This window comes from Bos taurus, chromosome 7 (genome assembly GCF_002263795.3).
Source record: "Bos taurus isolate L1 Dominette 01449 registration number 42190680 breed Hereford chromosome 7, ARS-UCD2.0, whole genome shotgun sequence".
Lineage (NCBI taxonomy): Eukaryota > Metazoa > Chordata > Mammalia > Artiodactyla > Bovidae > Bos > Bos taurus.
The window spans coordinates 22,103,098-22,119,013 of NC_037334.1; the positions used below are offsets into that span (position 1 = coordinate 22,103,098).

Consider the following 15,916-nt stretch of genomic DNA (forward strand, 5'->3'; position numbering starts at 1 on the left):
CCTTTCTTAACTATCAGCTCTGAGGGCCATCACTGGCCTCAAGTTCCAAATGCTTAGTCAGCTAGATATTGCAAAACTTCCCCCACGTTGCACCTAGGGGCTCCTCCCCCACCTACAACACTCCATTCATACTTGTGGTCACTTACTGCCAAGCCTTTTAAAGGAAACTGGGGACATTAAAAAGTCCCCAAACCACCTGCTCCAATTTTCAGCCCACTGTACTTAGGGTTGCTGCCATCTTAACTTGTGAATTGCCATGGTTTTTTGGTGCATAAATAATCAAGTCTAGCTCATCATTTCAAGTTAGTGGAGGGCCAAATAAGGTTTACATTACAGCCTCTCTGTAGAAATTGAACAGGGGAAGAGTGTTGCTGGAGAGTCTATATCACATACTGAATAGGCAACAGAGGTCTCAGTAGCCTGAAGCCGTTGCCACATCATCCCAGACCACCCCGACGGACGGGCACTGCTTCAGGAAATCCCACCCTCAAGGACGAAATGTTCAAAAGAGAGCTATTTTGTTTTTATTTTTATAGAAAACTGATAAGACTGTTAAACTTTCAGGACAAGCACTCAGCTTATTTGTCCTGGCCGCGGGCTGTGCTCTGTCTGGGGCAGTCCTGTCCTGGGTACAATGTGCCCACAGCCAGGAGCACCCATGGAGCAGCCCATGGGCAACATAGAAACAACTCTCCTCAGGGCAAGAGTAAGGCAGCTCCTTGTGGGATGGACCTTCTGTGCTAGAAACCCAAGAGGCTGACCTGTCAGAGTTGTTCCTTGCTGTGGTATTTGGTTCCGAGGCAAAGATCCAAGCCCCGCAAATTAAAATCCGTACTAATCTCTTACAGTCAGGGCCCTTCTATTTTTGTTCTCTCTCTCTGATAGAATCATATAGTACTACAGTTGACTATAACATATTTTGAAAGTACTAGTCTCTTATGCTGAAATGACAACTAGAACCAATGAACACAGATTACCAAAATCATTCAACTGAAGAGGCAGTAAGTAACCTCTGAATAATCTTGGCTTGTGACTTGAGAGACTGTCTGGTCACCAGCACCTTTTACAATAAATTCAGTTAGCAGGGCGTGTTGTGGAGAGAGGGTGTGATGCTGATGTGATGTGATGATGATGGTGATGATGGTGATTCTCATTCAAGAAAGTTGCCCTACTCTCAGACTGGGTCAGGAAATCAGAATAGTATCTAACACGCTGTTTCTCAAATTCTAGGGAAATAAGAAAAAAAAAGTGCTTTCTTTTTCCCATGCACACTCATGCCAAGGATTTGCATTGGTAAATCATAGCAGCCTTAGAGATCATAAAAGGACAGTAGTTTGGAGTGGTCTAACCACAGCTACCAGGTCTAACAAGGCCAAGAAGTACTACTGTCAGCCTCTATGGCTGCCTAACAGTTGCAGCAAGATGAAGGTCCTTCTGGGAAACTTCCTAAGGCACACTTCCTAAGTATGTCCATAGGACAGGGCAACCATGAGGGCTAGTCTAACCTGTGAGCCCCCACACATGATCAAAAATACTTTCATTGTTTGTAAGCAGAGAGAGGTCAAGCAATTCAGTAAAACCAGTCACTGCTAGGAGATTTGATTTTGATATCATGAAACTAAATCAAGACTAATCAATGAGAGAGAGAGAGGGAGAGAGAGAGTACCGAACTCAGTAATGGGAAAAATCCCCTTTGCTCTTGTTTAAATATGGAAAAACCAAAGAAATGAGAAGTCTCCCCTAAATAAAACATATGGCTGGGACCTTATTCCATTATTGTCATTCTGTTCTCTCACATAAAGTCTTCCCCATAGCTGTACTCAGTAAAATTGGGGTCAGCATCTCAACACTTTGTTATTCCCACATTAACGTGTCAAAATTTGGTTGAAGGGTTGTGGGAGGAGTGAAGAGAATATTTTCTCTAACAATTAATTAAACAGATGTGATTTTCTAGCTCTTCAAGACAAAGCAGATAAACAGTCACATCTTAGATGCTACTCATTACATGATAGGGAAGCTTGAGGAAGTTACATTAGTTGAAGCCATAAGGAGAAAGAGATTTCCTACAGAAAAGTGTCAGAAGAGCAGGGCTGCTGCTGCTGCTGCTAAGTCGCTTCAGTCGTGTCTGACTCTGTGCGACCCCATAGACGGCAGCCCACCAGGCTCCCTCGTCCCTGGGATTCTCCAGGCAAGAACACTGGAGTGGGTTGCCATTTCCTTCTCCAGAAGAGCAGAGGGGCAGAGCTAAAAATAACAAAACCCAACAGTACCATCTCCACAAACAACAGCAACCACCCACTAACAGAGAAGAGTTGGGAGAGCCAAAGGGGGACTGGGTTTCCTGAGAATGGTGCTTTGTGGGATGGTGGGGAATCAAACCCCAGCACACATGCCTACCCCCAACAAGGGAAACGGTCTCTGGGCTTTGAGGCCTCAGCCTACTCCAGTGAGATCAGCAGGCCCACGCCAAGGTCAGCACCATACTCTGGGCTCCAGGTTGCTGGCCCGCAGTAGGGGGCTGTCTGAGACAGAGCCACACTCACCACCACAGCGGGACACACAGCACCCCCGGCACCGTCAGCGCCAGCAGCAGCATCCGCCAGTCTCTGATGAAGTAAGCAAACAGTGGCAGCAGCATGTAGCCAATTGCAAAAAATGTGCACACTCCTAACGTAGAGAATATAATACGAACTGACTTGCCAAGAATTTCTGTTCCTGTTCAAAACAAGGGAGGAGTATTAGCATTTTAACTCACTTTAATATTTGCTTTTTTGCATCATTACCTGGCAGTTAGAGTTAAAACATAACCACTTAGAAGAGGAAGGAGTTATTTACCTCCTGGCCCAGAGCAGGAGTGGTCAGTGTGGAGGAAGGTGGGACATGACCCAAGACTTACCACTTCATAGAAGGATGAGTTTTCATGAGATTTTAAAGGAGTTGTAGATTTTTTTTTTAAATGTCTCCTCATGTCATGAATATCATGCTCAGCCCTAAGAGGTAACCTCTTCTGAGAATGCCACATTTCCAAAATAAAAGCCCCAGGGTGAGGAGCAGTGAGGGTGTCCCAGGAGGCGTGGGAACTCTCCTGAGGGTGTGTGGCTCATGCGGCATTCAGCCTCTCCCACCATTCACTACTGTAAAGAAGCAGATATGGGTCTCTCGGAAACAGCGGAGAGTTCAGTTACTGAGCTGTGTTAGGACACCCTTAGCTAACCTTGAGCCCTGAGAAATGATAAAGAGGATCCAGCTGGCTCTGGAGGTCCACAGAGCAGGGCCTCAGTGCCCAGGGCTGAATTCCACTGAGGCCACACTGTGCCCAGGGATCAGCCCCAGGCAGACACAGTCTTTATAGCCCAATGAAAGACAAGAAGAAGTTGCTCTTCTGGCCTGGCAGGCGGCAGCCCTGGAGCTAGCCGCACATGGAGGGAACTCACAGAGCTTTCCCAGAACACCACAAAACCACCAGATGCTTGGCATCTGGCCCTGTTTTGGGAAAGGCTCCTGCTCTGCTCAGCGCCACAGTGGATGGCTCAGCCCCAGCTCTTCAAGAGATGTTGCTTGCTTCTTGGAGTGTGCTTGATTTGAGACAAGGAGTCTGAGAACAGGCTTCTTCTTTGTCACAAAACTCAGGCCCTTTCCACAGAGTCCACTCTTGGTCCTCTGCCCCAGGGTGGAGATGTGGCCAATGGCAATAGCTCCATCTTTTGTTTGAGATCTGCCCACCACTACTGAAAAGTAGCCCAGAAAATACAAAACAGATGATTTGAAGGTTATTCAGGCTTGGGTTTTAAGAAGGAGTTTCTTAGATGTGTTTATATGCCCTGAGCACAGGCTAAGGAATTAAGGACTAATTCCAGAGAAGCAGTAAAATGACCATTTCTGCTGGTTTCCCTTTCTCCCCTCCTTTGTGCTCCTATCCTCACCTCTCTTCTTCCTCACTCAGCATAACTGAAGATGTGTCTCAGTGGTTCTGTTTTGAACAGCCACTTCTAAAACCCAGACTGATAGAAATGGCCAGGATTGTTTATCTCTCACATCTTGGACTGCGGACAATAGCTCTAACCACCCAAGGCATTTCTTAGCCTTTAAACTCATTTCCAAGAATAGAGCTGGACTTCTTTCAGGATCATGAGCGTTGTTCCCAGATCTTTTCTTACCTCATTAATGACCTTCCTGTCACTCCATAAGAAGACTCACCATGCCATGGTTTCTAAACACTTTGGCTGTAATTATCATGATATGGGAATGAATAGTGCTTTATTCCTAAGCAGAGATTCAGAAGTGAAGCAGCAGAGGATGTGATTGTGGAAGAGAGAGAGTGCACAGGACCAAGTGAGAATCTTGTAGACTCAAGAGGCCAAGGGAACTCCCTCACACTTCCATGATCCTGATAAGAGAAGAGAAAGAAGTTACCCCACTGAATTTCTGGATAACGCTCCTCTTTAAGCTTGGGTCTCAGGCCAGGACAGAGTTGCTCTAGCTTTGCAGAGTACCCATGGAGGACAGAAGCTTCATTAATCTACCCTTCTGCCCTTATGTGGAGCTACAGGGAGGGCACAAATCTGAATAGTTCCTTGGGAGCACGACTTCCTGCTCTCTGACTTTTAGAAAATCACCTCCCTTACAGGGAGGGCACAAATCTGAATAGTTCCTTGGGAGCACGACTTCCTGCTCTCTGACTTTTAGAAAATCACCCTGCCTTGAGCATCATCATCATCATCTTCATAGTTAGTATTGTTTTGAGTAGGCACTTTGAGCCAGGTTCCAGACTGAGTGTTTACATATATTATCTCTTTGACTCTTCACAACAATCATATAACAACTAATATTACTTCTGTTTTACATATCATCAGCTGAGACTTAAAGAGTTGAAGCAAATTGCCTAAATTCACACATATGCAATAAGCGGGACAGATAGGAGTTAAGCCTGATCAGTTTAATCTATGGATACAGTCCAAAAAAAACAATTACATGGGAGCAAAGCCTTCACCCTGTCAAGCTGTCCTTCGACTGAGTTCTAGTGGAGACGTGTGTGGGAGATGGGTGGGGCCATACCTGCATTTTAGAAGTTAGGATTTGCATTGCACCCACTTGGACTGGTCTTCAAACTAACTAGAGGCCAACCAGTCCTCTCAGAGACACCGGAAGAGGAGTCTTATTTCCTGCAGACCTTTCACTGCCAGCAGGTGTCACAAACTCCATGTGTTCTGCTGGCAGTGAGAGAGGTGACTGGTGACTTCTGGCTCTGCTCACTAGGGGCTCCTTGTCCTGACCGACTTTACCCCTTAGGTGTTTGCTCCTAGAACAAAGCCTGCTTGGTCTTGATCTGGTTGGGCCTCTGAGTATCACTTGTGAGTGAGACGCTGACTTCTAAGCCAAAGAAGCATGTCTTGGCCAGGAGTGTTTGCCCACTGCCTGTCACCACCTCCAGAATCTGAGCGCTCTCCCCGAGAGTGAGTGACTCGGAGGGGGCCAGGCTTACTGTCATGTTGCTCAGGGCCCTGCTATGGTAGTCGGCTCAGGAACCACTGGATCCCTTCCACTTGGAGGCAGGATCTGCCCCTCCATGAATGACCTGCAGAGGTCTGCGGACCCCAGCTCAAGAAACATGACTGTGGTGCAGTTGCCAGGATATAGGGTAGGACCCAGGGTCCTCTACCAGCCATGTGCAGGGGCTGGGCCCCTTGATGCTCATTGGCTACTAGGGTGACTTTGATAAGTCCTACTTCATGGAGTTATTATTATGAGGACTGAGATTAATGTAGGTAAGGAGCCTTGTCAGGTGTCTGGCATGTGGCAGGTACTCAGGAATCGTTAACTCTTTTATCCTGGTCAAACAATTGAAATGTACCAGATGTCAGGGGAATGTTGGAAAACACAGTGCCTTTGACCAAGAGATCCAACAGAAGACAGCAAAAACCTCTCTTTGCTCCTGGAAAATACTCAGAATTCTCATCAAAATAGCAGATATTCCCTTGTCCTCTTTCTTCTCTATAAACGTTCATGATCATTCTGGTTAAAAGGGACCTTTCTTGTCTATGCATATACGCAGACAATTTATCTGTGCTCCCCCCACACTCCTAGACCCACAGCCCACATTCTCTGTAACAGCTGTCTTAGCTGCCTCTGCCAACCAGATTTGAGCCCTTGGAGGACAGACAGCAGTGAGTCCTACCTCCTGCCTGTGTCCCCCAATTCTTCCCTCTTGGGGCAGTGCAACAAGGGTTGCCAGCAAATCTCTGCATCTTATGTATTTATATCCCATTTCTCCCTTGAAGTAGCTTTTAATTTGAATAAAATAAAATAAGGGTAACATTAAAGTAAAATACAAAGAAAGGTGAAAAGCCATGACCTAGAGAAAAGAGCAAAAATGTGCAACAGATCGCTTTGGAAAATAGTCTGACAGTTCCTTAAATGGTAAGACCTAAAATTCCCGTGTCATCTAGCAAGTCCGCTCCTAGGTACACAGCCAAGAGACCTGAAAACATGGACCCACAAAAGACTTGTACTCAAATGCTGATAGCAACGTTCTTCAACTTGGTCAAAGAATGGTAACAACCCAGACGTCTGTCACCTGATGAAGAGATGGCCAAAACGTGGTATCTGCGCACAGTGGAGTGCTGGGCCATTCTGCAGCACAGACCGACCTTGGCAGCATTAAGTGAAGGAGTCAGTCACAAAGGCCACCTGTTGTAAAATTTTGTTTATCAGAAACGTTCAGAATATGGACAGATCCATACAGACCGAAAGTAGATTAGTGGTTGCCAGGAGCTGGGGAAAGAAGAGAATGGGGAGGTTAACTGCTGATAAGTTTCTTTTGTGAATGATGAAATGTTGAGGAGTTAGGTACCGTCGATGATTGTATGACTTTGTGAATATACTAATAACGACTGAATTTATACACAAAGCTGAAACTCCAGTACTTTGGCCACCTCATGAGAAGAGTTGACTCATTGGAAAAGACTCTGATGCTGGGAGGGATTGGGGGCAGGAGGAGAAGGGGACGACAGAGGATGAGATGGCTGGATGGCATCACTGACTTGATGGATGTGAGTCTGAGTGAACTCCTGGAGTTGGTGATGGACAGGGAGGCCTGGCGTGCTGCAATTCATGGGGTCGCAAAGAGTCAGACACGACTGAGCGACTGAACTGAACGGAACGGAACTGAAAAGAGTTAACATTATGCTATGTAAACTCAATTTTAAAACTTTTAAAAACTATGTGGCTAATAAAGGCTGCATAACAGCCTGAGCTTCCTGGTAGCCAAAGTTACAAAGAAAGAGGCCATCAGTTATGTACTCATCAAAAGGAAGAAAACATGAAGATATCAGAGGAAGCAGCATTTTAAGTAGTTCAGCGTGTTGGAACAAATATTGTTAAGAGTGCTGGGAAAATACTGAATGAATGAATCACTCAAGACAGGAGACAATTAACTTGGCAAAATAAATTCAAGCAGCTAGTTACGAGAAATAAAGGAGGATGCCACTCGTGTTTCACCCAGAGGCTTTGGACAGCTCAAGGGTGTTACTTCTGGGAAACAGTGGGAGATTGTGAGGGGAGAGCTGGAATGTGGGTGGGGTCGGTGTCCTTGGTCCTGAGTGGTCACTTGCTGCTGAGCCAGCATCATTCTGGCAGCCTCTTCACTTTCGGGTGAACTTTCTGTTTCTTTAAGAAGCACTGTTCCTTTCTTCCCCTTTCTTGTCTCCTGTGACTCTGGCAGGCTTTATAATTGTTAAAAAGCAGAGCAAGGAGAGAATCCATTTTTGTACTGTGTGGAGAGTGGGAGTAATTCAGCTTCCTGAGTTAATGTGAGAACTCCTAAAATGGCAGATTATCACCACAGCATCTTGCCAACCCTTCCCTGGAGCCAGAGGGCAAAAGTGAAGGTGAAGGCCAGACAGAACTCAGACCAGATCCAAAGCTTAGGTTGCTTTTAGTTAAATGAAACGCACAATTTGGCTATTTCAGTTCTAGAACACCAGAGAGCGCTGCCGCGCTGCCAGAAGCCAGAGATGGTTCTGTGTCTCGCATCCCCACCCGACTCCAGGCGCTCGCGAAGGCTTCTTTCTGGCTGCTCCAAGGGGCAGATTGACTTTCAGTGACACTGAAATGTTCAGGCCTGAGAATCCAGGACAAGGAGTTTCAAACCAGCACACAAATGTCAGCAGTTTCCTGTAGAACACAGTGGAGTAACACTATAGCCAGGGAGGCTCCCAGACCCTGCACAGCTGATGGAGAGCCTGCTACACCCAGTGCCCGCCCTCTGCTGGCTGTACATCTAAGCTCCGACTGATCTTACAGCTCTTACTTTTCCCTTGGCCTTCCCACTCGTGTCAGCATAAGGAGCAGGGAGAGAAGTTGGTTGTAGTGACAGGGTCAGCTGGGCAGAGACTTCCCTGCAGGAAGCCTGGCATGGGCTCTCCCGGCCTCATCCACTCACACGGGGGAGGAGGCTCTGTGGCTTCAGAAGCACCCTGTGCCCCTGGAAAGGCAGGTCTAAGGGCTGGCGTTCAGCAGGCCCTGGGGAATGCCGTGCACGGCACAGACACCGCCTGACTTCTGATCCCAAGGACAGGGCTTCTCTGGCTTCACTACAACCTTGTGCCCTTCCATTTCAGGTGATTCTTTAGGTTCGCTTAAAGGTGCTCTGCTCACTTCAGGCAGATTCCTCTGTTTAGTCTCTAGTATGTTCTGGCCCAAGCAAAGCTACCCATCAGGCTTTCCAGGTATGGGGTGCTCACCAAAAGGAAGATGGAGTCTGTGGGATTTAAACCATGAGAACAACAAACTCTGCTGTGTCCAGGAGCCCTGTGTCCTTGGGGTCATCAGGCATTAGGAGGTTGCAACTTCTGTCCTGAATTCTTCCAGTCTCCAGTTTCTAGCCCCACTGGCTGGCAGCTGTCTGTGTCCTCTGAACGAATCCTTCCCCCTCCCCTCTTCCCCCTGCAGAAAGGAGAGAGGTCCTCTCCTGCTGAAGAGGGTGTTCTGCTGGGGCCGTGTGACTGCAGCATGCCCTCCCCACCTCCTTCTTCAGATGCCAAGGCTAGGCCTTTGGCAAGGAGCGCTTCACAAATGATTAAAGGAGTAGAATTTGAACAGTTCCAAGTTGGCAATCTGACAGGGCGTACATATCCTCAACAAAGAGAACACAGGATCTTGAAAGCCAACGAGTCATCCAGAATCTTAAAACCTATCAGAATCATCTTACTAGATTCAGACTTCTGAGATAAGAATCATCAGACTTACATTAAAGGGATGCTGTTGGTAATTACACTGTGGCAATAGGGACAAACTGGGACCGCCAACAAGGAAATATGATCATACTAGAGGTTATGGGAATGAGTATCTATTGTTCCAGAGGTGGCCCCATTGCCGCTTCTCTCACCTGAGGAGGTGGCCTCAGAGAACCTGCTGGGGACTCTCACTCCTGCAGATGACCCTTATCAACACGTCTGGAGCTTACCCTGCTGCCTCCTGGGAAAAGCTGCTGAAGGCCCTGGGGGCCTCCTCCTGACCTTTAGCTTGTGAGTCCCCCTCATGCGGCCTGATACTCCAGAAGCAAGGCTGCTGCTAGGAGATAGGACGGCTCCCAGCAGTGAGGCTTGTCCTGTATGCAGCTGATATGTTCTGGGGGGTGGGCTTTGACTTAGGGGTGAAGCCAGATCTGCCCAAAGATGGACAGCTGGCACCGGACTCCTGTCTGGCACGTGCCTCCTCCACCTGTGTACCAGCCGCACCGACCACCCTTAATCCCCCTATGGGCCAGGCCCAGCTGCCAGGAGACCATTTAGCCGTGGCCCAGGCAGAAGTCTTGAGCCCTCATAGCCCAGATCAGACACATCCCCGGACTGTCTCTCCCTCAAGAATCCCTCCTCTGTGTCCCTCCCAAGCCCTGTGCTCCTGAAATGTGTCTCAGTTATCACTCGGTTGGCTCTTACTCACTGTCACATTTCAGGGCCAGCAAAGAGCTGGCTCCCTATGAGTACCTGCCTTGCCTGTGACCTGTCAAAGAACCTGTGATCACAGCCTCCTCCCCAGCACATATGTCCCCGAAGCTGATCGTGTTTTGGAAGCACAGACCATGAATTACAGTGCTTCCTTCTGCGCTGAGTGAGAGTGCTTCCTGTGCCCTCTTCAGCAGCCCCCTCTTCCCAGGCCTCTCCGAGGACTGGAAGCAAGGGCCCTGCAGGTCAGAAGCCATTCCTACCTAGTATGAAGGCCACCACGTAGTTGGAGATCTGGCCCATGCCGACGATGACAAATAACACAGTGAACATCTCCCAGTTGATGGAAAAAACCTGCAGAAAGCTGAAGCCAGTCTGCACAGCCATGGTTGCGAAGAGGATGGTCTTTCTGCCAAATCTGTAGAGCACAGCACAACACAAGAAGTGGCCTGTGCAGGTCAGAGCAGCACCGTACTCAGGGCTTGGAGAAGGCCCGAGTCAGGCATCCCTGCAGACTATTTTTCTCAGGACCGTGACAGGCTTTTCTCCTATCACATCCTCCCAGGTTCTTCCTGGGTGAGGTCTCAGGCATCCTTCTGCCCAGGAGGTAACTTTCTGAGATTCTGAGCCTCCTGTGGAGGCAGCATATCTCAAAATCATGGAGCAGCTTATGTAAGGACCACGTGGAAATTTGCTCTTTAGAATGAGTCGTAGGTAGAAGCTGCCATCACATTTCTGGAACATGAGCACAGTACAAACTGAAGATACATCGAATGTCAGTAACATGAGAATTCTGTCAACCCAGAGCCAAGAGTCCCTCTGTGTCAATGGTCTCCAACCTAGGATGTGCTTGGAATCAAGAGAGTTAAAAAAAAATACTGTGACAGCCTTCTGAGATTCTTATTGTCTGGATGTAGACAGTTGGATGCAGTATGGGTATCAGGGCTTAAAGATATTATTTCCCAGGTGACTCTATTGTGCATCCCAAATTGGGAACCACTGCCCTGTGGAAAGTAGCTTCCAGCAACATCCATAAATGACACAATAGCTGGCTCAAGTCTTAATGTCATTTTCTGATAGTGTCCAGTAGCTCAAAGGGAACACAGGACAACACCTCCCATCTCATCTTCCACACTCAGGTCATCTCAGGCTTTTGGGTCGGGGGTCCCATTGGGCTTCACGACTAAGGGAGGGACAGCCATTCCTCTGGAAAGCCTTCCCCAACACTGCCATTCAGCACTCCCACCTTCCTGCTCTGGTCCCTACAGAACATTCAGGGGTCAGTGTGGTCACGTCTACCTAAGCTGCGATGCTGTCTCCTCCTGACAGTGCACTCCAGGAGGCCCCGAAGCAGCCTTGATCAGCTCTGCGGCCCCAGTGTCCAGCCAGGGGCATGACCCACAGCAGAGGCAGGTGCACAGTTGAGGAGGGGTACTCACCATCTGGCTTTGCCTCTGGCTAATGGCTGGTTGTGGATAGATCACATGGCAACAAAAAACTGAGGGCGGGGTGAGGAGGCCCTGGTGAGGTAGCAATGTATTTTTTTGAGGAGCTCAGATGGTGAAGAATCTGCCCACAATGTTGGAGACCCTAGTTCAATCCCTGGATCGGGAAGATCCAGTGGAGTAGGAAATGGCAACCCACCCTAGTATGCTTGCCTGGAGAATTCTGTGGACAGAAGAGCCTGGCAGGCTACAGTCATGATGTTGCAAAGAGTTGGGCACAACTAAGCAACTAACAGTTGGTGATATAAGGGCCCCATTTTCCAGTGGTTCCCCACAAGGGGCTGAGCACAGAGGATACAGGATACGTCATAGTTGCTCCTGTCACTCAACTTGGTGGCCTATGGGGCCTCCCTTTCTCTGGTGAAAATACCCTAAATTCAGTCCAACCCCAGGACAGGCAGTGTACTGACAATCACCTTCCCTCCCTCCCATCGTCCTTACCTGTCTGACAGCTGCCCAGACACAAAGGAGCCGAGAAGCACGCCTACAAAGAACAGGGAAGTGGTGAGGGGCGTCTTCCAATCCTCCTCACACACCAGACTCCACTGCCAGGGAAAAACACAAAGTGTGAGCCCAGCCCCCCAGCAGGTCCGGCCCCTGCCCAGCTCCAGTGTCTGGCGTATTAGCGTGGCAGCCAGGCAGGCTCTCTGTCCCGGTGCCAGGCTCACTATTGTGCAAAGGGCATAGGCTTCACAGCCCTGGGGTTGACTGCTGACTCTGTCAGTCACTGGGGCAAGTCACTGTCCTGCCTGAGGCTCACCCTCCCCTTCCGAAAGGAGGGGTGATACCTCTGGCCCTGCTTACGTTGTGTACTGAGAAGTGAGCTGTGCATGGCTAGACTGGCGACCCCTCAACTGTGAAGCAGTATGAAGCAGAGGTGCCATTTCTGCTTCAGAAGTTACTGAAGCACATCCCTCTGGCATGGAGGGACAGTGTTCTAAGTGCCTGCAGGTCAGGGTGGTGGGCATGGTCACTTGATCCAGGTAGAAAAGCTTCTTCTACCTGTTGAAAAATGCCAGTGGTCCCCAAACACCTGTGATTATATTTTCTGAGCAGAATCCTCCAGAGAACCCTGTGTTCCCTGGGCCGCATAACACCGTAGGCCATGCGTAGGGCTTGATCCGGAGCCCCACTGTGCTAGGGGTGGTGTTCCCGCCCCTCTTCAGTGCTTCTTATCTCCCCTCTACACTTCTCCACCCTTCTTTCCATGCAGCCCTCCCAGAAGTGTGGTCCCTCCCACTCCCCAGGGCCCATGGGCTGTTGTAGCTCTAACAAGTCCCTGCTTGTGGACCCACAAAATGAGCATTTCAGCTAGAGTTTGTTACCAGCTCCTGACTTAAGTCAATTCAACATAATCTCAAGGGGAGGTTGCAAAAATTTCAAAATGTGTTCAGTGAGCTTTTGTGAATTAAAAAAGAAGCAGGTACCAATAAGTATTTTGGGATAGTAGATCAGGGGATTGCTGTGTGTGGTAAGATGATAAAGTCTATAGGAAAAAACCCCTGCCTCCCACCCAATCCCAGCCCCCCACTCAGCAGTGGTACTGCACCCATGACATTCCTAAGGCAGTTTGCTTCTTAATCCTTTCAACTTCCCTGACATAGATTTAAAAGTGAATTCACATATTTGTATCATGCCCCATTTGCAGCAGAGAGAGGTGGATATAAGGATACATACAAGAAAAATGTGTACAACAAAATGCTAAGGGAATCGTGGCAAATGAAAATCTCAGAGGAGCAGGGGTTACAAAAATAACCAAGCCAGGGGTAAGACTGACCTCTGGCTGTCCTGCCCAAAGGCCTGTCAACTTGCCAGGGAAGCCCTGAAATCTGGCTTTGAATATCCCAGCAGCTCGGCTCTCAGGATCACAGTGTGCAGAGTAATAAACTCATTCTGCAAAAGCTCAGTTTGTCTGAGTACCGAGACCGGGGAGAAGCCTCTCCTCTATACTTCCTTCCACGAAGGGGCCACTCTGTGATGCTAAGGATAATGTCCTTGAGAACACCCCCATCCTGGAGACAACAGCAAGATTCCTGGGACTGCCTCGCATTGTGCTCACAGTGCTGCTCACAGGCAGGCTGCCCGAGCACAGCTCTGCAGAAGAAAAAACAACGTGAACCAGAAACTCTCTACCGTCAGGCACAGCTGAGGATAAGACTGAAACCACACCCAGAGGAAGGCTGCTTCAACTGGGGTACCTTGAATGGGCTTCAGGGGAAAAGGCACAAACCCTCCAAAACCGTACTGCCAGATTCACGTGCTCTGCCAGGCCACGGGTCAGAAGGGAGACATGTACCTGAATTAATGGCCACCAGCTTCTAAAAGTCACAGATTGAAGCCCGAAAGCCTCATGGTGTGGTTCATAACCCATTTTGCAGAAGACTAAACTTAGTCTCTGAGAATAGTGTTTGCCTGAAGTCAAAGCAAGTAAATGGGCAAGCAAGATAACAACTTTATTTTGTACCCATGTCCTGCTTTGGACAAGAACACCAAAGGCCAGATAAAATGAGTTTATTACATACCACCCCTACACTTCTTCAAGGAATGTGACATCAAGACTAGGGGCCGAAGACCTCCACCACAGCCGTTAACCTTGAACAGAACTAAGAAAATCCCAGGTTTGGTGGGGCTATTAAGTGTCCATTATCAACCATCACCATTCCATCTGCAGCCAAGCAGAAAAGCTCTTCCCAAGATAATGTGCTCTCCTTTGTGGTTTTAAAAACATTTTCCTATCAGGACGTTGCCTTTGGGCAGCATAGATAGGACTTAAGAGACAGAAAGGAAAGAGGACAGCTGTCAGATGTCAGGCCTTGCATGAGCAAAATAGTAAACAGAACGGGCTCCCTAATTTTCAGGCTCAGTGTAACCTGAAAATGTAGGACCCCTTGTTCAAAATGATTAAGAATTTCAAGATGTCAATAGCAGAGCATTAAAAATAAATGTGGGGCCCTAGGTGACTGCAGGGATTGATGCCCATCAAGCTGGCCCTGATGGTGGGTCAAGCCTGGTCTGTTTGGGGAATGCAGCAAGGAAAGGAATTGTGAACTGGGTTCTGGGAAAGGTGAGGCGAAGGCCAGCTCCCCATTGCTCTCCTACTGGAGGCCATGAGGCCAGGTTTTAGGTCCCCCTTCCCTGCCTGAAGAGGCGCCCCCGAAGCCGTCAGCATCATGCAGCACAGAAATTGGCCACGTGCACCGCCCCAGGCCCGTGGGGGTGCTGTCTGTCTTTGGTAGAGAGCGCTGTCTCTGCTCACGTCTGGTAGAGGAGGGCAGCTGGACCTCATGCTACTTATGGTTGTTTCCAAGGCTGGGTTCCCTCTTGGGGAGTCACTGTACCCAAAGAGTCTCTTTGAAAGTTGCAAGAGGCCTGGTAACAGGATACAAAATTGGCAGATAAAATATTGGCTTCAGCTCACGGGACTGGTGTTCCAATAAATCAGCTGCCAGCCTGTAGGGGGACCGTTTTCTCCATGGGGCCATTCTTGAGAAGGCCAGGCCGTGCCTGCCCCAGCCCCTTGGGGTTCTAGGGGTGTATCTTGGGGCCTCAATTGTCAGGTTCCAGGGAACTCCCTGTTGTTGACAATGACATGGCAGGACCAGTGGGAGACGGTCTTTTCCTTAATGAGACAGAAGTGTCCTGTGGGTCTCTGCACATGTGTGTACACACACAAACATACATACACAGGGTCTGCTTAGAGACGAATGGCTGACGGCCTGGTGAGAGGCTGCCTGGCACTGGCCTGGAGCTATGCCCTCAGGTCAAACGCTACCATTTCTGAAACATAATCCACACTCCCACATGCACTCTGGACAAAGAGCGGAATGTCCCAAACTGTGCAGGGTTGAGGCACAGGATATACTCTCCTAGGATTACTGTGTCTGTCTCATCCTCCAGGTCTTAGACCAATATTCCCCATTTGACTGGGTCATTTAGCCTTAAAGAACAAAAAACCAGGTCCCAAGGTAACAGGTGACATGAGGACACTTGACCTAGAAGAACATGCATCTCATGCCCTCAACAGTAATAGAAGAAAGGACAAGTACAGTGTATCGATTGCTCACTGTGTGCCTTGCATCGTTCATGGGATCTCAACGTTCCCACCTGAAAATAGGTATTCCCTTTATCCCCATTTTACAAATGAGCAAATGAAGGCACACAGCAATGAAGTGAGTAGCCCCGGTTCTAGTGGACTGGTAAAAGGAACCGCTTAATCATTTATGCAACAGTCATTGAGCACCTGCTCTGGGCCAGATTCTGAAGGGGCACAAAGCAGACATGGTCACTGCCTCCACAAACCTGAAGGTCAAGCTTGCTTTAGAGGACAGATCAGGTGTGCACATGTGCATGCATGAGCCCAGCCATCCGGGGTGGGATGTTCTCGGCCACCATGTCCTTGTTCTCCAGCAGGAAAGGAAAAGAGGCACCCCGCCCCCAACCTGTTCAACCTCCTCCAGATAGACAGAG

At 48.7% G+C, this 15,916-nt stretch overlaps 1 protein-coding gene across 1 annotated transcript in view; it reads right to left on the reverse strand.

Annotated features, from left to right (window-relative positions):
* The window catches only part of SLC22A4 (solute carrier family 22 member 4), a 42,831-nt gene that overhangs the window by 15,842 nt on the left and 11,073 nt on the right, over window positions 1-15,916 (reverse strand). Inside the window, exons 2-4 of the mRNA NM_001206989.2 lie at window positions 11,891-11,994; window positions 10,208-10,362; window positions 2,544-2,715 (exon numbers count right to left, since the gene is read on the reverse strand). Of these exons, the coding sequence (NP_001193918.1) occupies window positions 2,544-2,715; window positions 10,208-10,362; window positions 11,891-11,994 (431 nt within the window). The remainder of the gene's footprint in view (window positions 1-2,543; window positions 2,716-10,207; window positions 10,363-11,890; window positions 11,995-15,916) is intronic.